Source organism: Saccopteryx leptura, chromosome 1 (genome assembly GCF_036850995.1).
Source record: "Saccopteryx leptura isolate mSacLep1 chromosome 1, mSacLep1_pri_phased_curated, whole genome shotgun sequence".
Classification (NCBI taxonomy): Eukaryota; Metazoa; Chordata; class Mammalia; order Chiroptera; family Emballonuridae; genus Saccopteryx; species Saccopteryx leptura.
The window spans coordinates 371,256,339-371,282,728 of record NC_089503.1 but is presented as its reverse complement, the minus strand read 5'-3'; the positions used below and the strand labels follow the sequence as shown (position 1 = coordinate 371,282,728).

Genomic DNA, 26,390 nt, shown 5'->3' with positions numbered 1-26,390 from the left:
GCTTTTTTGTTTGCTTGTTTTTTTCCAGGAGAGAGAGACTGAAACAGATAGGAAGGGTGAGAGATGAGAAGCATCAACTCTTGTATGTTCCTTGACCAGGGGATTCCAGCCGAGCCGGTGACCCCTTGCACAAGCCAGCGACCTTTGGGCTCAAGCCAGTGACCATGGGGTCATGTCTATGATCCCACACTCAAGCCAGTGACCCTGCGCTCAAGCCAGCAACCTCAGGACTTTGAACCTGAGTCGTCAGCATCTCAGGTTGACACTCTATCAACTGTGCCACCACCTAGTCAGGCCTAAATGGCTTTTATGACTTCTGCTTTGATCAAATTGCTCTACCCACACCCACACAGTCATCCTCAGCCCTACTGACTGGCTTTCTGTATAAATCCAAACTGGTGGTAGAAATTTCGTTGAGCATCTCTGAAAGACAGTAGGTTTTTCTCAAGTATTTCCAGGTACTCACCTTAGCAGTACACAGTAGGACTGCACTCCTGGGCCTCAAGGGGGTCTGGTCAATGGGTTCAGGTACATTGATAACAGTGTTGACACCCAAGAATGTCATGGTACCAATGGTGATGTTCATTTTGAATGAATGAGCACATGAGCAAGTTGTGAAAGTAAATATTTTCATTTTATTTTTAAAACAACAGTCAGAATTATTCTTATATATACAATAGTTTAAACAGACATATACACATAATAATAACAATAACACCTACAAGATTTTTTTTCCTGTTTCACAAATGGGAAAAATAATGTCCAAGGAGCAAAATTAATTTCACTCAAGGTCTAAAATAGACTAAAATAATAAACACATTTAAAAAAGTCCTCTCATTTCTCTTCTGTTCCCTCTCTTTAGGAAACCTGCAATGACTTAACTCTTTCCGAAGTAGTCTCAGTGTTTCTCCTGCCGCTGCACCTCCCAATCCCACCTGCAGCCCGAGCCCTGAAACCGATCTAACCCCCAACCATCAGCACCTCCAGAATCCACGCAGAGTGATGGACGACTGAGCCCACCGAGGCACCGAGCCCGCCTCGGGAGTGAAAGCTGGTCAATCTGGCAAGGCTCAACTGCCCCAGGCTTTTCGAGAGGTCATAAATCAGCTTGCTGGTTGAGTCTTAATCTTGCCAACATTGACCAAGACGCCAGGCTCTTGAAGGTCAAGGGCAGGTCAAAGTGTCAGTATATCCACTTCCTTCAAGTCTAGTCACCACCTGTAACCTCAACTTTTCTTTAGCAAACATGTCCACACTGAGAGCTTAGGTGTTGCTGCTCCAGGCTAGAAAAGAAACGCTCCCACGGATGCCTAACTGTCTCTTCTCCTTCCAGCCCTATTGGCCCCGGGGTGTAAGTCAAGCCAGGCCACGGAACATCCAGGAGAAATGGGGAAGCCCAGGCAAACCGGTGGAAGCACTGGTTAACGGAAAAAATAATGGCTGGCGTTTATCGATAACGTAATCAGAACCAGGCACTACGCTGCAAGTTTTCAACATACAGTATTAACTCATTGAATCCTGAAACCATCTGGGGAGGTGTGTACTATGATTAGTCCCATTTTACAGACGAGGGAATGGAGGCACAGGGGCATTATGCAACTTCTTCAAGGTCATACAGGAGGAAGGTTATTCTCCCAGCGCTACTGGTCTGTGCCCAATGCCTCCTCCACGCTGCTCCCTCAACCCCAGACTCAGGGCTCAGAGCCTGCCCTCCCTCCTTCACTACCTCAGCGTGGTCTCTGCAACGCCCCCGTAGCTCTGAATTGACGACTTCACATAGAAAACAGTGTTGCTTCTCTCCGGGTATTTGTTCAAGCACCCTTATTATTTTTCACGGTGGGATGAAGAGCTCTGACCTTAGGTGAATGTCAGGCATTCACAAATATGTAGTAGAGATTTAGAAGAACTGAGCTGTGACCCTCAAATCACTCTGGGTGAAACCGTCCCTGTTTGGGTTATGTTAGAGGCCCACCCTTCATATGTTTTTTTTCTTTCTTTTTTCTGAAGCTGGAGACGGGGAGACAGTCAGACAGACTCCCGCATGTGCCCGACCGGGATCCACCCGGCATGTTCACCAGGGGGCGATGCTCTGCCCATCTGGGGCGTTGTTCTGTTGCAACCAGGGCCATTCTAGTGCCTGAGGCAGAGGCCAAAGAGCCATCCTCAGTGCCTGGGCCAACTTTGCTCCAATGGAGCCTTGGCTGCGGGAGGGGAAGAGAGAGACAGAGAGGAAGGAGAGGCCACCCTTCATATGAACAACAGAGGGCGCCATGTAGCTGTGGCCTCATCATAAAAATGTTGCCCCCACCCCCACCCCCAGCTCCCCAAACGGAGTCACTCAATTAGAATCCACACCTGAAGCAAACTGTCTGGTTTCCACACCTCTGCAGCCCTCTCCTGACACTGGGACCTCCTGAAACACCTGTCGCAATGGTGTTTCTATGAGCAATACAACCTGAGCTCTCTGGTACATGAGAAGCTTCCAATCTCATTCAGGGGCCCAATTTGTTGCAAGTCCAGTTCTGACCCACCCCCGTTTCTCGCCACAGGAATTTTGCCCACCTTCTGAGACCCCGTCAGTCTTTGATTTTGTATTCTGAATGAAGGCCCAATATACGACCTTTTCCCTGTGGGGTATCCCTGCCCAGGACCGCACCCCTGCCTTGTGCTAACCATACACCTGGGGTCACTGAGCTGTAATTCTTCCCTAAACATTTCTGATCTGTGCTGAAAGGTCTCCTTTATGCCACCAGCTCTCCATTCCTGGGAGGAGCACTGAGCGTGAACTTTCTGTCCCTGTCTTCTAACACTTGTTGGGCCCCAACATGCTCTACCTCAATGCCAGCTGTTGTACTCACACTGCTCTGACACCACATGCATCCAGATGTGGAAAGCACAGCCCCAAGTACTGAGATAATTCTGCAGTCCTCATGCCACAGGAGGAGGACATGCTGAAACAATGCAATCCTCACTTCATCCCCCAGCTCATAGGTTCAAACACAGAAATGGAAAAATTACATGGATGTCTTTGGGGAGAGCCGTGAGTGCAATTCCTACCTCCTTTCTACACTTCCTCCTCGTGGGTCTAAGCCTTGTCCACCCGCCAAGTTCTACTAACTAGTGTAGTCCCTGATCTTGGCTTCTACTGTTCTCCTCTAACTTTTACTACGGCCACTAGCAGGGCATAAGACTGCAACCATGCCTCTCTTCTCTGAAGTGGCTGGAGATACGATCCCTGGGAGGAAGGGCGTCTGGCTGAGAGAGTCTAATAAAGTCCCTAACAGCTCGCACTGGGACCTTAAAGGCGAGGCTGACTTTAACAGGTCATCTGAACTACCTCTCAGTTAATGACTAATTAAGGAATGGTACAGTGATCCTCTCCCTGCCTCTCTCTGGGACACCAACACATCAGGCTTGCAGGATTTGTAACACAAGAAGTCCTTTTTGGGTTCTTTAGTTCCATCAGATTTGCCTTTGCTTTGCCCCATTGCTGAATATATGGGCCATGACTCACAAAGGAAAGGAATGTAAAAGAGGATGTGCCTGCTGCCAGGTGGTGCTCAGAAACAAAATCTGTAACCCATCAATATTCATGCAGAAAGGCTGGGAAACTCTTCCAGACGAAACCATGCCAAGATTGATCATTCCTGCCCAGAGTCCTCATTACCGCTCCGGCTTCTGGCTGCCATTTTGTGGCTCGTTCGCCTCTTCATGGCTGCCTCACATCTGCTTTCCCTTGATGTAGAAATTCCCTTGTGTAGAAATGCCTCAAGGGTTGGCAGTGCATAGACAGCTAATTTGCTGCAACTCCACCCACACCCCCTTAGGATTAATTCTGGGCCCCAACTTCAGTAGAGAGAGACAGTCTTGTTGCTTTAGGATTTCAATCAATTAAGTCTTCCTTCTCGAGAATTGGGCCATTATAAGTGTCACCACTCACTGCCCAGGTGGAAATAGGTGTGTGAGCACTGTGGACGGCAAGGGTGTATCCTGTCATCACACTTTTGCAGGTGTGATGACAGCATCTTCTCACTGAGGACAGGAAAGAAGTGTGCTTAAGAGTTGGTCCTGTAAACTGAGATGACATAGCTTTTGAATAAGATGTGCAGCGTATTTTCACATATGTGCTGGGCAATAAGAAAGTGTCTGCTCTCTAAAAGGTACGTCCGCCTGTACCCTTCCCACCTCACACCAGGATTCCAGAGTAGGGAAGAGCGTGCTCACAGGTGCACTGAGTGGTTTGTCACAACTTGCAAGTGACGCTTCTCCTTGAGTTTTTAATACTCACATCTCATCCTTAACGGTGCATTAATTTAGATCCATTAGTTGGGCTTAAAGATGCATTCTAAATGGGAACAAAAATAACAGTGACGTCAATGAGAAATTCCATTGACAACAATGCACATATATTCATATTTTTGTATGTGTCTGCCTAGAGAAAAGCATGTAAAAAGGAAGACAGAAAGAGAAGGACCTACATTGACTGACACAGCTACACAGAATTAAAGGATCATATTTCACTGCCTCTAACATTGGAAGCTACATCATTATTTTTATGTTCCACCAAGAAAAAAAATCTTGCCATTGAAACTGTGAGATGCCATTGATTGTAACATACATTTCAATTTCAGAAATGTTAAAAGGTGAAGAAAATGCCTATCATAAAATTGGTGACCAGTGTTGAAAGTTACACTCGCTCCTAGCTAACCATTAATGCTGATTCTTAATGTGTCAAGAAAGTTTTTTATTTGTTTTTTTTAAAGGAAGTAGTTCTTACAGAGAAACTGGTATTTGAGTAAATTGCTTCTTTCTAATTAATATAGCAATGCTAGCAATTTTTGTTGGTATCTTAAAAGACAAACAGCTTGGACAAAGTCATTGTCAAGATCTGTAAATACACAGACACTTCAAACCAAGGGAAGATGGCTTACTGAAAGTGTCCCGAACAAGCAGTATGTTAATTCTCATGGTTAGCTGGGTGGCTTTGGGCAAATCTCTAGTAATCTGGGCCTTGGTTTCCTTGACTGTGAAATGAGTAAGGTAAACTAGAATCTCATTTAAAACTCATCTCTCACTTTTATCCACTAGCATTTTATGACTCTGTGATCCTGGATCCAAGATGTCCCATCTCAGTGGTCCAAATGCCAGGTTGGAATAATTCCAATGTGGACAATTTTCTTGGGAGGTATATTCTGCTCACCAAGCTTTAGCAGGATACTCCAGTATTTGTTTTATGAAGAAATGACTGAATGAGGCTGTTTTAATGATTCTCTTTGCTAACACATCCTGAATACGGAGCTATAATATTTGTCTGCATGACTCTGATGAGGACACTGACCCTCCAGTATTGAGACGTGGAGGGAGAGGCTCACCTCTGCTGCTCTTGATCGTCCCTTCAGTGGAGACATCCTCATCCTCAAAGCCTCTCTGATCTGTAAAAGCAATGCTGGTGAGGAAATGACAATATCCCCAGTGCCCAGACCCATGTCCTAAAACTCAGAAACCAGAAACACTGGCAGAAATAGCACCAGATGACTTAGCACCGTGCTGGCAAACAGTAACGCTAAACTCAATGTCAAGGTGCGGTTGTCATGAGATTTACGATTAAGATTACAATTACGGTTATGGTTTTAATTCTTTTCACCAGCTGTAGTCTCCTGTTGACTTGATAAAGTGCAGGAAATGAGAAAATAGAGTTCTCTCCTTTCCCCCCTTATAGCTGATGCCCTGAACCACCCCCAAAAGTCAACTTCCCTGGACCATGCTCTCTGATCAAACCTGCTTCATCCCCCTGCTTCCCTCAGCTGCTTGGGAATCATGTATAATGACTAGAACAAATGCAAATTACCTTGTGGTCCATAATGGTTCCAAATAGCAAGATGAAAAACCCCTGTGTCAAAATTCAACAGAAGTATGAGGCACAGTTTTGTAGGCAATACCACAGCTGTTATATTAATACCACTCTTTTAGACACCTTCTAGGATCATTTTCAGACATTAAAAACTTCACTTTCTATTGATTCAGATAAAAAAAACAACAGTATTGCTGTGTATTTTCTTGAGTGTACCTCAAAGGAAGAGGATCAGCTTCATGTCTTCATGAGAGCTATTGCTATTTATAAAACGGTGACAGATCTAGGATAGAGTTTTCCACCTTATCAAATCTGTTTACTTTCTTCCCAAGTATTAAGGTAACTTTTCTTACTCATGACTACAGTAAGACACATCATGGGATCTTGTAACTCAAATCATGGAATCAACTATGGAAGTTTTCCTGAGAAAATGAAATGTTTCTAGATGACTTTCACACCGGGTTCTTTGGGCTGGTGGACAAAGTTTCTGTGTAAAAGAGAAACTGCTGAAACCCAGAAGGGCAAAGTTTCTGCAAGTTTGAATATTTGGTCACCTGTAAAGTCACAGGAATTGGAAGGCAGTCTTTTTCAACGGCAGAGGTTGAGGTCCAAGAACAATCTGTATCCTGCCCTGAGAGTCGAGGGAAGCCTGGGTTTTTCTAGACAGTTTCATGGGGAAGAAACGCTGATGAGAAGAATGACATTTGAACCTGACCAGGTGGTTGCACAGTGGATAGAGAAGAATGACATTTTAAAGTGTGAGTCACAAGAGTTTTAGTATTTTCTTTTTATCAAGAAATGAGAAAAAATAAAAGAAATGAGCAAAATAAATGATCTAAACAAAACCACCAAACTTTCTATGGTTTAATTAAGTTGCAAAGTAAAAATAAGGTGAGATGACTTGTCACCAGAGTAATTGGTGGAAATCTTTCTTCTCTTCTCAAGAGTTGTGTGAGAAGAGCTCATTTATGTGAGTCCAAGAGCTTTTGATTTAAAACAAAACAAACAAAACCAAACACTTAAGTCAAACGTTTCTCTTTAAAGTACTGCAAGGGAAAGAGTGAAATAAATGTTCTTCATGGATACTAAAGAATTATGAATAAGATATATAATTCATCTGAGTTGGTTTTTCTTTAAAGCTTGCTTTATGTTTTATACTAGATTTTTAAATAAAGTAGCAATGATGTGTTAAAAAGAATACTCTGCTGCTTTATTATGCAATTATATTTATTTTATTTAAATACTAGTCAAGTTATTTTCTTTTTGCATCAAAGAAGCAGATACTGGGAACAAATATTTTAGGCTTTGTGGGCTACACAGTCTCTGTTACAACTACCTCAGCTTTGCCATTGTAGCTCACAAACAGCCATAGGCACAATGTAAATGAATGAATATGGCTGTATTCCAATAAAACTATTTACAAAAATGGGCAACAGGCCATAGTTTGCAACTCCTGATTAAAAACATAATTAAGAATGTAAACTTGTCAAATTTTCTATTACCCATAGATATGAAAAGCAATCTGGCTAATGGCAGTTTCCTAAGTGTGCAAGTTTAGTAGCCAAGATGGAGTAAAATAGCTCTTAAAGAGATAATTGTGCCAAATTAGTATGTTAAGAAAACAGAGTAGGAGATCATATTAGATTTACTTTCTTATCTTGTGGATGAGAAGGTTGAGGCCCAGAGGAAAATGACTTACTTAGGATCAGGTAACGTGGCAAGGTTTATTTCTATTTCTACAGTTCCGTCACAGGGAATAGAGGCACGATAACTTCTGACCGGTCAGCACCCAAAGAGAGTGGCACACCATGGAAAATAACTCATTTTACTGAGTTCTCAAACATTTTGAGAAAAGATAAAAATTGTGCTTGTTTTGAGGTATGACATGTGAATATAACCTCACCCATTCTTGACCAAAGACTAGTCTTCTGTAAGTACAGGTTAAATTCTTCTCACATTGAAACTTTAGGAGGGATCTAGGTAGATCAGTGAGGAGATAAGGAAGGAAATTCCACCCAGCCAGCCTGATCAGTTAAATGCAACTTGATAATGAATAGGTGAGAGATGCCTATTGATTTGAAGGTCTTTAAGATATGGAGGGAAATGGAAGAAATATTTTGTGTTCTATGTTTTAAAACCATAGCCACTTTTTTTGTTGTTGGAGAACCAGAATAACAAATTATAAAATAATACTATTTTATATATGAAATATAAAGTAACAATATTAAATAATGAAATAAGTCTCCCTCTTGGAACTTACCTGGAAAGCATTGAGCAGGGCAAAGATTATGTGGAATATCAAGGAGGTGCCTTCGATGAGGGTGGCTATTCCAAAACCCCAGGTCAGTCCCAGCAGTGGGGTGAGGATGGCAACATTTTTACTGATCCTCCTAATTATGGTCACATCTTGAGACTTGGAACTGCCAATCAAGGGCCTCTGAGTGCTGATAGCAACAACGAAAACTACAATAAGATTCACAGCCACAATGACCAAGGCGGGGATGGCGAATGCTAAAAGGGCTTTGGTATTGTCCCAGTTAAGCCAACAGGCATCATGTCTCACGTAGCCTTTCTTTGGCAGGGTGATAGCAACAGTGATGACAGCAATGATCAACGGGGATCCATAGCCAACGGCAAAGCCTATGGCCATCATGCAAGACTTCATCATCCTATGAAAAACGACCAATATCCCATAGATGATGAGCAGTGCTTTGAAGAGCATCCAGAAAAACAAAGAGAGGTAGAAAAAGTGGCTAAAAAATGTCATTGCAACACACCAGTTGTGGTCCTGGGCCTTTTTGCTGAAGTTAGAGGAGATGATGAACCACACGTTGGCAGCCAGGAGCGACACGGCTATGTTCACGATGCACACGTGACGCATGTATGAGATCTCTGTCACAACCACCTGGGACCACACCATGGCTTCAATGAGCAGGCAAAGGACCAGGCTAAGGATGGAGATGCTGAGCCCAATGCATGTGATGTAGTCCAGGATTTTGTTATCTATAGATTTGGGGGACATCAGAATGGAAAATGACATGACGGCGTTGGTGTAGTTACAGCGGCATTTCACTTTGTTGGTGACATCCAGCGTCGTTTCACACGCGTTCCTGTCCCATCTCCTTCTCCTGGAGTGCCAGCCCACACACTGAGCCCTGGCACTCCGGGATTTATTGATCTTCTCAAATGTGAGTAAGACTTGCTGTAAGTTTTCTGGTAAAATCACCGAAAGGACCAGACCGTTCACCGGCCTGGGAAGACTCACATTTCGCAAGTGGGCTTCTTCGAGAACAGCCCCCAAGGTGGGGAAAGCTACGCTGACGGCCTGGGACGCGTTTGGTGGCAGCTTCCACAGCTCGCGCTCGGGGATCTCAATCATTCCTAAGATACTCTCTGTTGTATTGTTCATGATCCCGGAGAACCGGAAACTCGTCTCGGAGGTTCTGCGGTTGATGTGAAACCCCTTCATCTGAATGAAGGGCTCATCCACGATGTCCTCAGACGCATTGTTGTTGTGCAGGTGCCGAGCAAACAAATTCACTGACTGCAGCAAGTCCGAGCTGGCGTTTTTGTCAGGAATGAAAGCCCAATTTGAAATGGTTCCTGTATCAAGAATGTGGTTGGCCACTTTGCTATAGCTCTGCAGTGGAGAAAAGCAGGTGTTATCCTAGGGACCTGACCTACACAGTATCTTACAAAGTCGATATCTAAACTCCAAAATTTCTGAACCCAGTGATCTGATCTTATTTGACATATTTCTCTTCAAATTTTCTGTTTATTGAATCTCATACTAGTAAGCCTGCAGGGAAGAAAAGTAAAAGGATGCTAAAAGTGAAAGAAAATGCATCACAGATAAAGCTTTTCTGCTTTATTACATGCCCAGGGCAGCATTTCCAAACCACAGCCTGCATAACCCAAGTTCCCTGTGAGATGTTAATGACTGTTTAATGAAGGGGGTTGGGGGCAGATTCTCTAATAACTGAAGTCTGAGAAATACCGTATCCCTATTTCCCCCACTCTTATAAGAGTGCCAAAGCTCATGAACACATTAAAAGCTCTAAAACGTCCTGCCAGAGGAAGCCTGCTGATCTTGATCTAAGGGTCCCGATCTCTGCTGTGCTATGAATCTCCCTTTGAAAAATTGAAATGCCGTTTACATTTTTTCAGGACAACTATGCTCTAAAGTAAAATTTTAGAAACACTAGAGTACGAACTTGATCACAGCCATTAATATGTGATATTTTTCAGATGTAAAAAAAAATGTTTTAACTTCCTGACAACTTCCATGAACCAGAATGAATCAAAGTTAAACAATGAAGTGAATCGCTGTTATTGTTGTTATGCTCACTATGCGGTGGTTGTAGTTTCTACCCTGAAAAGAATAATATTTGCAACTGCTGAAGTATAAGATTTGGGGGCAGGGGATAATGGTCAGGTTTTTGGTTTTTTTAGCGGCATTAACAAAGAACACCTACCTTCATTTTCTCTTGGGTAACATTATCAGACAAGTCAGTAGAAATATTTTTTAATAACTCCACAATAAATGCAATGTTTCCTGATGTGGCTTCTGAGGATTTCACAACATCAATTATGCAGGCGTAGTCCAGGGGACAGTTCTTGCGGAGTCCTTGCACTACGCTCTGCGTGGGCTCCGGAGCGCGGAAGTCGAGGATGTGCAGAGGTAGCGAGGGCCCCGCGATGGACAGGCGGGACGCGCTGTTCAAGTCCTGTGTTGTTTTTTTTATATATAAAAAAAATCTTTTATTCAAAAATGATTACGCACCTAACATGAATCAGACTAAATGAGTTAAGGGCACAAAGAATCTGCATGGAGACAACAGACAGAGAAGCGAATGGCCCCAAAAAGCAGTTTAGATGCTGAGAAGGGCAGAGAGGGTCAGATGGGGTCACACACAGGCAGGAGATTCTATCAAAATTCCCGCAGAGATTGGGGTCTGACTTTTCTTATTGGAATTTGCTTTCAGGACTGTGACTTTAGCTCAAGTATTATAACAAGACAGTTTTTTTTTTTTTTTTTCAGAGATGTGGAGGAATTTTAGAAACATTTGTCTAATTATTATTATTATTATTATTATTTAAGAGGAGTCATGTGGACGGTCAAGGGGGTTGGTGATGGTGGAGGTCCACTGGTCAAACATGGAACACAAAGGAATTAAAATTTTAAAAAATGGAATTCACTAATTAGAAGAAATTATTTGCTCATATTCTTATACGTTTACCTTGAGTCTCTGGAATATGACTTTGGATGAGATAAAGCACTAATTTGCTTCCTTTAATTCGCTTTTGAATGCCACTGGCGTTGCAAGGGCTTCTACCTATGCTAAGTGACAGAGACACCATGGCTGTGCCTTTACAAAATCACACCAAGATCCCGTGCTCTCACAGGACTGGAGAGAAGTAGGTGGACATGGTGCTTAAGTGAAAGAACAGAAGATAGGGTATTTCAATTTAAACTTAGACTTTAAAAAAAATATTCATTGGGTTTCTATTCCCATAGGTGACACATTTCTTCTTTCATTTGTTCAAGTGATTGAAAATATTAGAAAATAATTCAAAATAAATTTGATCATAGGCACATTTAGTTGATTAATTGGTTAGCACAAGAGACATGCAAATTCATCTTTATAGCTAAAACTTTAACTTCCAAGCATTTACCATCATAAAATAAATTTCAGATCTGTTTTTGAGGAAATACTCTGAATGGGGGAAGAGAGAGTGAGGAGAAGAGGGACCACCTGAGTCTGGGGAAGGAGGAAAGGAGAAGAAATAAATTCAACTCCTCTGTAGATTTTCCCAGGTCCAGATCGGAGACTTACAGGCATATTGAAGAGAACACATTAAAAATGCCTCTCCCACTACCTGAGGGATTGGCTCCCATAGCCAATAATATTCAAATGCAACACCTTAAAGAGTATCTCCACAGAGAGGCTTGTACATGTCTCGGTTGATTTCTGCCACTGGTTTTGATGACATGTAAACCCTATTTCTCCACGAAACTGCTGAGCACAGGGCTGGCTGCAGTTGGATGAAGTGACACAAGGCCCCTGGCATTTCTCTGAAATGGAAAACAGAGGGAGAGAAGTCTAAGTAGCAGCTCCACACTTTGAGTCAGGCATCAAATGCATCCTGGGGATTTGAGGTGGCTTCCAGAGGTGGTGACATTGACCTGGGTTCTCAACGACAAGAGAGACCTTCCAGGCAGATTGTGAAACTAATGTCCAGGCAGTGAACAGCACGTGGAAAGAGGGGTCACAGGTTGTTTAGAAAGGCTGGTTCAGAGCATCTGAAGAGAGAGTGGACAGAGAAGAGGAGGGCAAGGCGCAGTGGTCAGGTCCTGATGGGATTTGAGTGCTGTGCTAATTTGGAGTGATCAGAAATAAGAGTAACGTTGTTTAATTGAATTTATTGGGTGACACTGATTAATAAATTATATAGCTTTTAAGTATACAGTTCTCTAGGGTTGGGCAAAAGGAGGTTCATAGTTGCTCATATGGAAAATACTATAATAATTAATAAATAATACCATAAGAATAAACTGTGTTTCACATACTCACAACTGGAAACCTACTTTTGTCCACCCTTGTATTAGTATACTAAATTGTGTGTCCAACACCTAAAGTTAAGTCTCCTTGCATCACAAACTATACCCCCTTAGCCCACATATACCTCCCTCTACCCCAGGGATCGGGAAATGTTTTTGGCTGAGAGAGCCATGAACGCCACATATTTTAAAATGTAATTCCGTGAGAGCCATACAATGACCCGTGTATGTTACACGTTATCTAACAAAAATTTGGTGTTGTCCCGGAGGACAGCTGTGATTGGCTCCAGCCACCTGCAACCATGAACATGAGCGGTAGGAAATGAATGGATTGTAATACATGAGAATGTTTTATATTTTTAACATTATTATTATTTTTATTAAAGATTTGTCTGCGAGCCAGATGCAGCTATCAAAAGAGCCCCACCTGGCTCACGAGCCATAGGTTCCTGATCCCTGTTCTACACCTTTGCCTTCTTGCAATCCCCACACTATTGTCTTGTGTGTCTATAACTTTTTTCTTTGTTTAATCTATTTAGTTTTTGCATTCAGCCCCAACCCCCAACTCCTCTGACAGCTGTCAGTCTGTTCTCCATATCTATGAGCCTGTTTCTATTGTTTGTTAGTTTATTTTGTTCATTAGATTCCACGTATGAGTGAAATCATATGGTACTTGTCTTTCTCTGACTGGCTTATTTCACTTAGAGTAATACGCTCCGAGTTTTTGAAAAATCACTAACAGTAGTATAGATCAGGAGTCTGTAAACTTTTCTGTAATTGACCAAATAAATGTCAAATAAAATACACGAAGCTCAGTTAAATGTTAATTTTGTTTTCAGATACAGCAATTCTCATTATTTCCAGTAGTTATGTTTTATAAAGTCACCGCCACAAACACTGAACAAGCAGATACTGAACCATTGATCCTCAGTGAAATGAAAGGTTAGGTTTACATTTTCATCAACACATCAGTATCAGTGGATGTTTGCTTTATGAGTATTTCTATTGAAAGTCAGTTTATGTAATATATATTGTTGGTTTACTGACATTGAACTCATGGCCAGTAGAGTCATAACTCATGACAGCATATAAACAAAGCTTATATAATACAGGTATTTTCTCCATAAGGTACATCACAGCTCTGTTAGCAACACTAGACAGCACTTCAGCTCTACACTTGGGGACCGTATTCAACAGCAAGATCACCAACAAAGAGCAAAACATGTGGCACCTAATAGGCCATGAAAAGAACACTGTGTGTAGCAAGAGAGCTGGAACAGGAAGGCAGAGCACCACCTTCATCAGCCTCAGTTGGGAACATATACTTCGGCCAGCTCGTTTTTTTTGTTTGTTTGTTTGTTTGTTTTTCTGTTCTGTGAATGTCTGTGAATGATCCCGAAAGTACTGTGAGTGTTGATTTGGAGATTGCGAACAGATTTCAAAGAGTAGGAGAATTTGCAAAGATGGAATCCACAAATAATGAGGAGCTACCAAAATGCTCAATGAATAGTGTTTTAGGGAATGTATGGCCCATGCATTATTATTCATTATTTTTCTGAAATTTAAATTTAACCAGATATCTTATATTTTTATTTATTAAATATAACTATGCTAGCCAGAGAGTAAATCTTTTATTATTATTATTATTATTATTATTATTATTGTTATTACTATTAAGTGAGAGGCAGGGAGGCAGACAGGCATACTCCTGCATGCACCCTGACTGGATCCTCCTGGCAAGCCCCTTATGGGGCGATGCTCTGCCTATCTGGGGCCAGTGCTCCCTTGCTTAGCAACCAACTGAGCTATTTTAGTGCCTGTGACGAGGCCATGGAGCCATTCTCAGAGTCTGGGGCCAACTTACTCAAATGAGCTGTGGCTGTGGGAAGGGGAAAGAGAGAGAGAGAGAGAGGCAGAAACAGAGAGACAGAGTCAGAGAGAGACAGAGAGAAGTGAGAAGGGGAGGGGTGGAGAAGCAGATGGGCACTTCTTCTGTATGTCCTGACTAGGAATTGAACCTGGGACTTCCACACACAGGGCAGACACTCTACCACTGAGCCAACCAGCAAGGCTGCCAGAGAGCAAATCTTTTTGAAACTGTGGGACATACAGTCTCTGTGGTAAATATTCACTATTTTGTAGTAACTTAACTCTATCTTTGTAACATGAAAATGCATCAAAGACAATATACAAATAAATGGGCATGATTGTGTTTCAATAAAGCTTTATTTACAAAATCTGGTGGCAGGCTTATTTTGGCCCATGGGTAGAATGAATTGACCTGAGGCAAAAAGCCCAGGAATGAAGCTGTTGAAGTAGCTCCAGGAAAAATTGCCCTGGATAGTGGCAGAGGAACAGAAAGAAGTAAATATGCTAAGAGCTATTATGGTGTTGACATCAATATGATATGGTGACCATTTATTTGCCTATGAGTTAAGGGACTGTATCCATATTTATGGCTTGGATAGCTCTATAGAGATTTCATTCACAGAAAAAGAGTGAGTTTTCATCTTTGTTTGCCACTTACCCAGTAGGTCAATTTGACAAGTTATTTATGCTGAGTGTTTCTCAATTTCTTCATCCATATAATTTTAAGATGATACCGTGGCATTGTTACAAACATTAAATGAGACAGCATCTTGTGCAACACTTTGACCATAAATGCTCAATAAAGTTATCTTCCTTCTTTTTTCTTTCCTTTCTCAATTCCATATCTAAGTAGAGATTTATCTTCCACCAGAAATATACTTGGCCATGTATGTGCAGAATCCAGTTATTCTACTATGTGGGTGAGAATCACATGATTTCACTACCTTACAATGAATGATTACTGACACGGTTTGTCTCTCACTTCTTAAGTGTGACTGATCTTACCAGCACAATATTTATCTGACATCATTTCAACCTACCTTTCAGTACCAAAACATTACATACATTTGAGCAACCCCAAAATACCTCTGAATGAAGCAATGAATGAATTCTGTCATCTTTTCTCTTCTGCCTCTCATTAGTTCATTAGTTCAAATAGATTTCCCTTGCGGGTTTTAAAATGAACACTCATCTACTATTTTTGGAACATGTAAATGTTTGCTCACTTGCTTTATTGACTGTGCCATGAGTGATAGTATAATTGCAAGAGAATCCATTAACACTGGTAAACACTGAGACCTTACTAGTGACTTTTATTTGACTGAAAAAAAAATTGTGTTCTGGGGACATGCTTGCCATGTGTCCAAATGGAAGAAGACTGTCCTGAAGCCACATACCTTGTATCTTTCCAGTCATGGGTTTCTCTTCAGGATGCTGAAATTTATCTCCATCCTGTAAAACATAAATTCCCAAAGGTCCTCTTTACTGTGGAACTCTCCTCTCTCACCTCAATGTAGAGGCTCCACATGGATAGGAAGAGAAAATAAGTGCAGGACTGGGAAGAGAAATGCAGCAGGTCCATGTGTCGATATAGCAGAAACTTGTCGAAGGAAGCAGGGATGTGAGCACAGACTGTGTATTGTACTGCCCTCCCAGGAGGGCTACAAGCTTGATGGCAATCACTGAAGGTCAGGTCAGTGGCTTGGGTACCTCTTTGGAAAGTTTAAGTATCCAGAGAGATCACAGAGATGATAATTATGGCTCTAAGCTGTTCTCTGCCTATCATAACTGTAACTGTACAATGTACCTAATACAGGGTGAGGCAAAAGATGGTTTACAGTTGTGAGCATGGGAAATAGTTTATTCTTCTATCATTGTTTATTAATTACTGTATTATTTTTTATATGAACAACTATAAAGCTACCCTGTATACTGCACCAGATACTATATATCCTTAGAAAAGAAGAAATAAACTGATACTAGAAATGAGTATTAGGTTGCAATAATAAAATCACAAACTCTTTTGTAACTATAAAGGATTATAAAGATTATCTAAAAGAAAAAATAAACACCCTTAATGTCGTAGATAATAAAATTAAAACTTATAAAAGTAAAGAAACTTGCGTAACAAACAAGATTCAAAGTTCAGGTCTGAACCTAAACTGCTCATCTGCCAGGCTAGGACAGTCAAGTGCTACCTAACGATGTTTCGGTCAGTGATGGACCATGTCTGTGACAGTTATATACCATAGAGCCTAGGAGTGTAGTAGGCCATACCGTCTAGGTTGTGTAAGTACACTCTGTGAGGTTCACACATGACATAATCACCTAACATTGCATTTCTCAGAATATATCCAAGACATTCTGAGGCTCATGACTATACTTCCTCCTCTCAGTGTGTTCACTGTGGTTTGCAGTGACTTTTCTACTATGATGTTGTGCCCTGTTGCACCTTGCATCTATACTGTTACAAGTACTGGCCACCTCTCAACTTTCTTTGTTCCTGACTTTGGAAAACAGCTATGAGCAAAAGTAAAGTGGCAGTCATTTAAAAATATCTTTAACATGACTTATTATTTGTCATAAATCAAGCCATCTAGGAGAACTGCTAGTTTTCTCATGGGAACACATTAGAATGGATCTAACTTACTTTTATGTAGCTCTTGGATCTATAGTGAGAGCATTCTACTGTACTTACTTTTCTGTGGATCTTGATTCTATAATGAGAACATTCTGTGGACAGAAATAACAGTAAGCAGCAAATCACGAATGGCTGGGACTTCATTTTCACACATTAGGATCTCCACCTGCAATAGAGAATCAAGGAGGACTTAGCTGAAGGTCATAATGCCACACAACTAACGTACTGCTTAACAGACTAACCTACCACTCAGTGACTCCACTGGGTACTCTGAGATGTTTATACCAAATAACCTACCCCAGAAAAGGACACCAACATCTCTATTCAAACCACTAAAAATGTAAAAAAAAAAAAAAAAAAAAAAGCGGACTGTCTGTTAACTGTGTACCTGTCTACAAACAGTACACAATAATAATGGAAGTACCAGGAAAAATGTATGTTTAACAAAGCATCAATTCTCATTTAATTCATAAGTTTCTTTAATAGCAAGTAACATTTATCAAGAATTTGCCAGTAATTGTTCTAAATACTTTTTTGAGAATCAAAGTAATTTAATCATGTAATATCAGCACCATTACTGTCTTTATTTTACCAATGGAGAAACTAAGGTCCAAAGACTTGAGCAACTATGAGCCAAGATCACTCAAATAAAAAATGGTGGAGCTAAAAGTTCAACTCAGATGGTTCGAATGGAGAGGAATTCTTAATTTCTAAAGCAGGATCTCTCAGTGATGGCACTACTGACATTCGAGGTTAGATAATTCTTTGTTGTTGGGGATGTCCTGTAAATAATAGGATGTTTACAATAATATCCCTGGCATCTACCTACTTGTTGTCAGGAGCATCCCCCTCTCTAGTTGTAATAGCCAAAAATCTCTCCAGACATTGCCAACTGCACCCTAGGGGGAAAAATTGTCCCAAGGTGAGACTCACTATTTGGCAGTATACTATCTCTTTAGGCATATGGAATCAAGTAACTTATAATGAAATTAATATCACTATTGTTTGTTACTAGACAAGCATTAAGACTCCCTCTTATTAGGTGAATGCACTACGATACAGAACAAGTGGAGGCACTGGAAGATAACTCTCTATTCTTTCACCACAGCTCTGTTTCTTGCCTTTTTCTTTCTTTCTTTCTTTCTTTCTTTCTTTCTTTCTTTCTTTCTTTCTTTCTTTCTTTCTTTCTTTCTTTCTTTCTTTCTTTCTTTCTTTTTTTGCATTTTTCTGAAGCTGGAAACGGGGAGGCAGTCAGACAGACTCCCGCATGCGCCCAACCGCGATCCACCCGGTATGCCCACCAGGGGGCGATGCTCTGTCCATCTGGGGCCTTGCTCTGATGCAACCAGAGCCATTCTAGTGCCTGAGGCAGAGGCCATAGAGCCATCCTCAGCGCCCAGGCCAACTTTGCTCTAATGGAGCCTCGGCTGCGGGAGGGGAAGAGAGAGACAGAGAAGAAGGAGAGGGGGAGGGGTGGAGAAGCAGATGGGCACTTCTCCTGTGTGCCCTGGCTGGGAATCGAACCCGGGACTCCTGCACGCCAGGCTGACACTCTACCACTGAACCAACCGGCCAGGGCCGCCTTTTTCTTTTTATTTCCACCTTTCAAAACCAAATTTCCAAGGAAGTATCTTTACAACAGTTGAAATTTATCAACATCATTATAATCTTTGTCATCACACATGTTTTTTTAAGATAGTGGCAAATAAGATCCCTTACGAGGAAGAAATTTCCTTAGAATGAATTTTCTGGTGGTGCAGATGCAGCAAAATGAAAGTATCGTGACTTTTAGAATCAGCAAGAGCTAAGTTGCAATGTTTTCTCTGCCATGGATGAATTATTTGCCCCTTACCGAGCCTATTTTCTCATCTATTTCATAAAATGTAGGATGATCATTCATTTTACCAACCAATGTTTATCAAGTGCCTTGTGTTTGCCAGGAACATATCCATCAGTTGCTGGGGCTACAGAACTAAAAGCTGCTGTCCTTTCCATAATGGGCATCCAGAGGGAAACAGAAAAGTCAAACTAATAGTGAGAAGAGAGACCACTGGCATATTGTAGCTCATGAACAGGCCTGGGAGACACCCAGCCTTCAGCAAACAGAAATTCCCTTATGGTCAAATGAACGTGAATTTACTATGATCTAGTTAAGCTCACAAGACAATGTGTGGACCAGGAGCAGACCAAACCCACTGACCTGAGCTCAAACTTTTCCAGGGTGGAGTCAAATCTTAGATGGGTTTTCATGACTCCAGTGAGCCTTCAGCTGAGATGGCGAGACACAGGCACTTATAGGGAGGTTTCCAAATCATCTCTGTGTTCTTAACCATTGCACAGGGGGAAAGTAGTTTGGTTTATACCACCGTCTCATAGAGCAAGTCTGAGCAGGGGAAAGTGAACATGGCGGAATAACAGGAAAAGTGTGGTAATACATTTGCATAGGTGTTGGAATATGTGTGCAGAATGCATGATCTTACAGAGTGGGTGGAAAGAAGTTCTCATGGATGCAGCAAATTGGTGGATAGGCACCCTAAGTGATTTGCAGTGTTAAGATTGTTCAGATAACTTTTTAATTGATGATCACAAAAAGAAGTACCAGAAGAACCAGTGTAGGTTGTCTTAAACGTATCCACATGTCTCATCTGTATTACCTATGTTTTTCAAATATTTTCTATTATGACACAATAAGAAACATATCTTATAGGGTGACTCAGTGTATACTGAAAAATATATGTATATAGGTACCCATATATAAATTGAAAAACATACAATTTGTGCATTTAAAAAATTTTTTTTAAGTACTGGTTCTTCTTACCTACAAGTAATCATGGACACTCTGACATGTTAATGATTTTTATTTGTATTTTACTCTGTTCTATCTCATACTCTTAAAAATTAATTGTCACACATTAAATATAATTCACAAAATTAAATTGAATTCACAATTCTCCAATGGATCATATTTTAACAATTTTTATTTATTTTTATTTATTTATTTTTTAAATTTTTAATTTTTTTTAAATTTATTCATTTTAGAGAGGAGGGGGGGAGATACAGAGATAGAAAGAGAGAGAGAGAGAGAGAGAGGAGCAGGAAGCATCAACTCCCATATGTGCCTTGACCAGGCAAGCCAGGGTTTTGAACCGGCAACCTCAGTGTTTTCAGGTTGACGCTTTATCCATTGCGCCACCACAGGTCAGGCTGGATCGTATTTAAAAAAACACAAATTTGGACTATAAGATTCATTTTATTATCAGGTTGAACACTGCTAATTTTTTTCAGGAAAGTGGTCATTTATAACCTTTTCCTTGCTATTTTTTTTTTAGCGAGAGAGAGAGAGAGAGAGAGAGAGAAGAGAAGAGAGAGAGGGTAGGGAGAGTTATGAGAAGCATCAACTCATAGTTGTGTGACTTTAGTTGTTCATTGATTGCTTCTCAAACATGCCTTAACCAGGGACTCCGGCTGAACCAGTGACCCACTTATTGAAGCCAGTGACCTTGGGCTCAAGCCAGCGACCATGGGGTAATGTCGAAGATCCCGTTCTCAAGCCAACTACCCTGTGCTCCTGCTGGCGAGCCTGCTCTCAAGCCCATGACCTCGGGGTTTTGAACTTGGGACCTCAGCATACCAGGTCAATGCTCTATCCATTGCACCACTCAGGCTTCTTTGCTATTCTTTAGAAGTCTGCTGAAATCTCCTTATCCATTGCACCACCAACACTCAGGATTCTTTGCTATTCTTTACAAGAAATCTCCTTGCCCAGATACATGTATCAGGAAGAAAAGATACCTACAGTCTGGACCAAATAATAGGACTGATGACTGAGGGTAAATGCAATTCTCTCCTACCTGGGGAAGATGGTTTTAAATGCTCAAGTAAATGGATACAGGTGAGCCAAAGACAGGCATTTATAAGTAATAAAACCTGCTATCTAAGGTGTTGTAGAAAAGGGCCACTTTTACTCTGTAAGCTTCCAATATAGAAAGAAACTTTGCTTAATCCAATCTTGCTGGAAGAAAGTCAGGCAGTTGACACAGTGATGTGATGAAGGCAGTGTGAAATTATGGAGCCTAAAAATGTTTTCCCAACCAGCACTGGGGCCTCTAAATGCACCTAAAGGTATTCAAGTAAAGGGTCTAGTAATCATGGCATTTTATGGAGATCATTATGTTCTTTGTAGAGCATTATGAAATAATAATACATTTCATGTATTCATATAAACTAAAAAAATTACTAGCAGAAATATATATGCAATAAAAATCATAAGCATGACCATAACAAACACAAACTTTGAACTGAGCACATTTGGCTTTTAGAGAGTTTCAGTTAATTAATTTGCTACTTGATCATTTATATTATTATAGTCTGCTGTATGTAACCCACATACTATTTGTACAATAATTGTACAGTAAATTTCCTTCAGTTATTATAAACATGTGTGGGGGAAGGTAGAGAATGTTTATGATGTTACCCAGGAGGAGCTATAACATTCTTATTTTTGCCCAGATTAATTGGCAAGCTTGGGCCAGATGGATAGATATTTCCAAGTTAGCCCCAAATGGGGTTTCTCTTTCTACCCAGAAGAACTTAATGGAAGCACTCCCCTCAGACTCAGACATTGGCTGAGGCCAAAAGCCAGAGTGCTCTGTGGAGCAGACAATGAGCAGAGCTTAAGGACTCAGAATGGCATTTTTTTAAAGAAGTATTGCCAGCATAATTCAGCCTCAGAGATGGGTAGTTTATAGAACAGAATGGAGGAAACATATTTTCTTAGATTCATCATTGACAAAGACTTAGCAATTCAAGAGAACGTTGAGTTTTGCATAAGTCCAGACTGAAAAATGTCTGCAAATACAAATAAAGTACCTGTCCAATACTTAACCCAGTGCCTGCACATGGTAACTTATGTCTTGAGATAATGAGAAAAAGAAAAGAACAGGGACACAAAAGCTGAAAACATTAAGTTACATCTGACAAGAAAAATGCAGCTTGTTCCAAAGAATATCAGCAGGACACAGCTGGCCATTGGAGGCCAGCTCTGTGGCTGAGCGGGGACTGGCTGAGGTCACGGTCGGGTCCTTTCCTACATGGAAAATCCGCAGTTGTTCTATGTACATTATGCTCAAATTACCTCTTTACCATTTAGTTATTTGTGCTTCTACAATTTATCAAAAAATTGTCTGTCTTTTTTGTGTGTGTGTTTTTCTGAAGTGAGATGTGGGAGGCAGAGAGATAGACTCTCCCATGTGCCCGACCGGGATCCACCCGGCATGCCCACAAGGGGGTAATCATCAACCCATCTGGGGCATCACTCTGTTGTAGCTGGAGCCGTTCTAGGAGGCCATGGAACCGTCCTCAGTGCCTGGGCCAACTTTGCTCCACTGGAGCCCTGGCTGCGGGAGGGGAAGACAGAGACAGAGAGGAAGGAGAAGGGATCCAAAAATAATTGTGTCTTCATTAAATCTTTATTTCCATAAATCCCTCAGGCTTGGTGGCAGAAAAGCACTGTTCACAACTGTCACTGGCTATTTAAATCACAATCCTAGGGTCTCATATTTTTACAGACACCCCCCTCCCAATGTACATTAGTAAAATACATTTTGCATATTAAAAATCAATCAGTCAATCAATATCCTTGTACTCAGCAGGGGCAAATAAGAATAGTAAGTAGCAATCCCGATAGAACAGTGCTGAGAGATGCATGTTTATGCCTGAGACCCACCATTGGGTTGCCAACAGTTTGAAGCAGGCACCAAACTTAAATAAATAAAAAATAGAAGAAAAATGTAACACTGAGAACATTGGTACACAGTGACTTCAGTGTTCCATGACTTCAGTCAGTCTGCCTGCTTCACTCAGTAGGAAGACAATACAGAGTTTGTGTCTATTGTATAAATATTTGCCCAACATAGTGTGTCCTGAGGAGGGTTTCTGTGGAACTCTGGTCTCACAAAAGCCTAAGGGGTCCCAAAGTCAGGTCAATTTGGAAAACGAGGTCAGATCAGTTTGGAAAACGAGGTCAGATCAGTTTGGAAAACAATCTGTACCAACCTTATCATTACCACCTCCCCCACTGCTCCCACACACATGCACAACACCTGTGTTTGACCCAGGTTTTATCAAATGTACTTAATCGTCAAAAGTGCTTTGCAGTAACTTGAGGTTGCTGTTCCAGGACCAATGTCATCTAGGAGTGCAAAGTGTGAGCCGAGCCGGACTCAGCCTCCATATGCGTGAACCGGGCACCTACCACACCGAGTCCCTGTGCTGATACTTTCCTAGGAGCTCCTTTAAGTTACTCACACCAGACCCAAAGTCGTGCATCAGAAAGGAGTGGTCCTGTCTTTAGCCAATCCTAAAAGAAAGAGGCAGTGGACAGGTCGTCTTTAATTTGTGAAACGAGTCAGAATTATTCTGAAACTCGCCACTCAGGGAGGGGAGGGGAGGGGAGGTAACACCGGTAGCACAGCGATTAGAAGTTTGGAATGATCACCGGGGAAGGGAAGACAGATGCAGAAATGAAAAATAAAAAAGAGGAAGAGAAAACAAGATACCAAAGAATTCCTGCCTGGGACTATCTGCGGTGATTTCCTATGTAGAGTTATCAGACCTTTATAAAGAAGTTCCTACCAGTTTCTATACTAGTCACCCAATCAGGACAGCTCCACATCTTCTTCCCAAAGTGTCTGAAAGATGACATCTCAGAAATAAAAGCCACACGCAACCTGGAACGACAGCTTCTTAGGACCTATAAAAGTAATGTCCCAGATTCCTCCTTCCCGCGTCCACAACCCGCCTCTCTCTGCGCGTCCTTACGAAAGGGTGATTACCCACCACTGTCCACTCCCGTTCCCACTTGATAATAGACAGCATTCTCGGCTGCTGAATGGAAGACAGAGAGAAAATAGTATTTGTTGGCCTCAGAGGCTTAAAAGGAACTAGAACTAGATACAATGATCCCAGAAGAAACGTGTCTTAGGCTATACCTGCCCAGGAATCCAGCAACTGGGTGGCTTTCACACCACTGCTGTGACTCAGCTATAATGACAGGAGCTTAACAGAGCACCACACTTAGTACTTTAGCTCCCAAGCCTAAGAGAAATTGGGCTGCACCTAGTGGAACAGAAACAACAACACAAATAAATCCTGTTACCATTGGTCAGGATGTGGAGACGGAGAGAAGTTTCTGGGTCCCTAGCGCCCAGCAGAGAACAAGGTACATGAACACTCTGTATACGTTTGTGGACAAATGGAACAATGAATGAATGAATGGCCCCTGCAGACAAGGATGCCAGCTTCTCAAGATTTTGTCGTGAAGCAACGTTTCTATCCCAAAGGGGCACGGGAGCATACTTGCAACTCTCACTTATTTTGGAATGTGATAATTGAAGTAGGAATGCTCCCAGCCTACTACGGACCTCATTTTTGTTAGACCTGGAGCCTCATGTTGGAAAGGATTGTAAGACCCCATCTAGTTCAGCAAGAAGCAATGTCATGCCAGAAGCGAGGTGTCTGCCCTAGGCTTAGCAGGGCAAGCAGCTTTTATTGGTCCCATCTTTCTTGTATACTTCGAGCTGAGTTTCTGAATGAGCCAAAATTCAAAAATACAATTAGTCAGCTTGGGTCCTGGAGCTTGTTTCAGATGGAGTTGTAGAGGTGACTCACGCAGCCTGAGGCACCCTGCCTGTCTGGACACGCTGAGTGAGAGCTGGCTTCAGGGCTGTCAAAGGAAATTTTAAAAAAGGTACAGCCTAGGAACCATAACTACAGTCAGGGAGGGAGGAACACCTGGGAAGGTGTGAGCTCTCAAAACTTTTCATGCAAATCACCCTCAGGTGAGCCGGCTGGGATTTCCTGTGAACTAAGTGGACACTTCCCCAAAGTGTTTCTCTCCATTGAACCTCACCTAAGATGACAGGGAGGGCGTATTCTCAGTTGCTTGCTAACCTTCTAAAGTGGCAACAAGCCTCATACCCCTCGGCCAGTCCCATTGATGGGTGGACCATCTCCGAAAGGTTCACTGGAGAATGAGGAACTTAAGAGTTAGGTGACCCACATTTTGCGGTGCGTGTGTGTGTGCGCGCGCGCGCTTTGTTCCCTGAAGCCTAATTTCATAACCTTTCATAACCGTGTGCCCCGTCTACTCCACTAGCATAATTACAGCTCTGGTTATATGGTCAGATGGCTAAACGAGTTGTTGCTGCGTTTCTTGGCTTCAATAACAGAATGAAAGCAGTCACTCTTACCACTTCTCCCTGCCCAGGAATGAGCTGTTTCCTAAAGAGCCTTGGGGGAAAGAGAGAGATAAAAGACCTATTAGAATCAAACCCATTTTATCCTCGGCTATTGCAGATGGCTTCCAGCCAATCTCCGTGCAGCTCAGTATCTTTTCAGAGAATGGCTGTGTCGATTCAAATTCTGCCAAGTTTGAAGAGTTACATCATTTCCGAGCTGGGGGGCATTCAGCATCTTATCAACTATGTTGATGCTGTGATGATTTTAAAGAAATTGACACACTGGATTATTGCTGTGCTTCTTGAAGGAAGTTCCCTGGGGTGCTGACACACACACACAAAATCGCACCTTGTGATGCAACGGTTCTGCTCTCTCACAACTCTCCCCAGAGTATAAGAAACAAAAACTATCAAGTTCCGTGCTAATGACCTCTCAAAATGAAAGAGATGCCTTTGCCAAAAGGCCTCAGCATCTTTTAACTGGGGGGAAATGTTTCCTTGTAAGTTGATATAAGAACAGCTTTGTCAGCCTCACTAGAGGAAAGAAGACACTATTAAAGAATGCTTTATTTTTTAAAAATCTAGCTTTACATTCAGCCCGAAGGAAGAGAACCGAAAGCGAGTTCGTGCATCCAATTTGTCAAGCAAGGGGACGACCGGTCTAATTGTCTGACAAGGTGTTTTGCATTTTCTCTCTTAGGAGTGAAGAGTCAGAGCCAGACAAATGACTTTTTAGAAGCAAACACATGTAAAGGAAGCAGGAAATATCCCAACCTTGAGCTAATCAATTTCTAAATAACGTTAGGAAAGGTTCCTACATAATCAAGCATTTCAGCAAATACCACCCTAAATCGCACATTTTCCCCGTTCTGAAATAGTTAAAACAATCCTGTCTTCAGTAGGAAGAGATGTTGGCATGGTGTGTGTACTCACGGCATCCAAGAGATCTAGCAGCCCAGCAGGAAGGTCCACGCTGTTCCCTCCACCGTGCCCCACCATCACGTGTGCCCGTCCTGGCACCTCCCACAGTCCCCCTTCAGTGGCTGGCTGTGGTCCTTCTTCGTGTTTTGAAGGGAAAATCCAGGAGGCCCCGTGAAACCCAGCTGTGTATTGTGAGAGGCCAACCTGAGAACTGTAACACTGCCCGGGGTTCCAAGGCTTGTGTAAGTCTATGATTCACTCCACGATGGGTCCATCCAACTCGCCTAAGAGAAATTACAGGTTTCTCTT

At 41.9% G+C, this 26,390-nt stretch overlaps 1 protein-coding gene across 2 annotated transcripts; it reads right to left on the bottom strand.

Moving 5' to 3' along the window:
- Nucleotides 1–661: 661 nt before the first annotated feature.
- Nucleotides 662–26,273, bottom strand: LOC136387529 (adhesion G protein-coupled receptor F4-like). 2 transcript variants are annotated; one of them, XM_066359226.1, is made up of 10 exons: nucleotides 26,094–26,273; nucleotides 16,981–17,089; nucleotides 15,680–15,734; nucleotides 11,776–11,927; nucleotides 10,327–10,578; nucleotides 8,112–9,491; nucleotides 5,849–5,890; nucleotides 5,373–5,432; nucleotides 4,289–4,345; nucleotides 662–1,417 (listed from the first exon to the last, which is right to left on the bottom strand). In XM_066359226.1, the coding sequence occupies exons 2-9, from the start codon at nucleotides 17,065–17,067 to the stop codon at nucleotides 4,298–4,300; spliced, it is 2,076 nt and encodes a 691-aa protein (XP_066215323.1). In that variant the 5' UTR covers nucleotides 17,068–17,089; nucleotides 26,094–26,273; the 3' UTR covers nucleotides 662–1,417; nucleotides 4,289–4,297. The 2 variants fall into 2 exon arrangements, with proteins under 2 accessions (XP_066215323.1, XP_066215324.1); XM_066359227.1 differs by lacking the exon at nucleotides 662–1,417 and adding an exon at nucleotides 2,346–4,032.
- Between the last annotated feature and the right edge of the window lie 117 nt (nucleotides 26,274–26,390).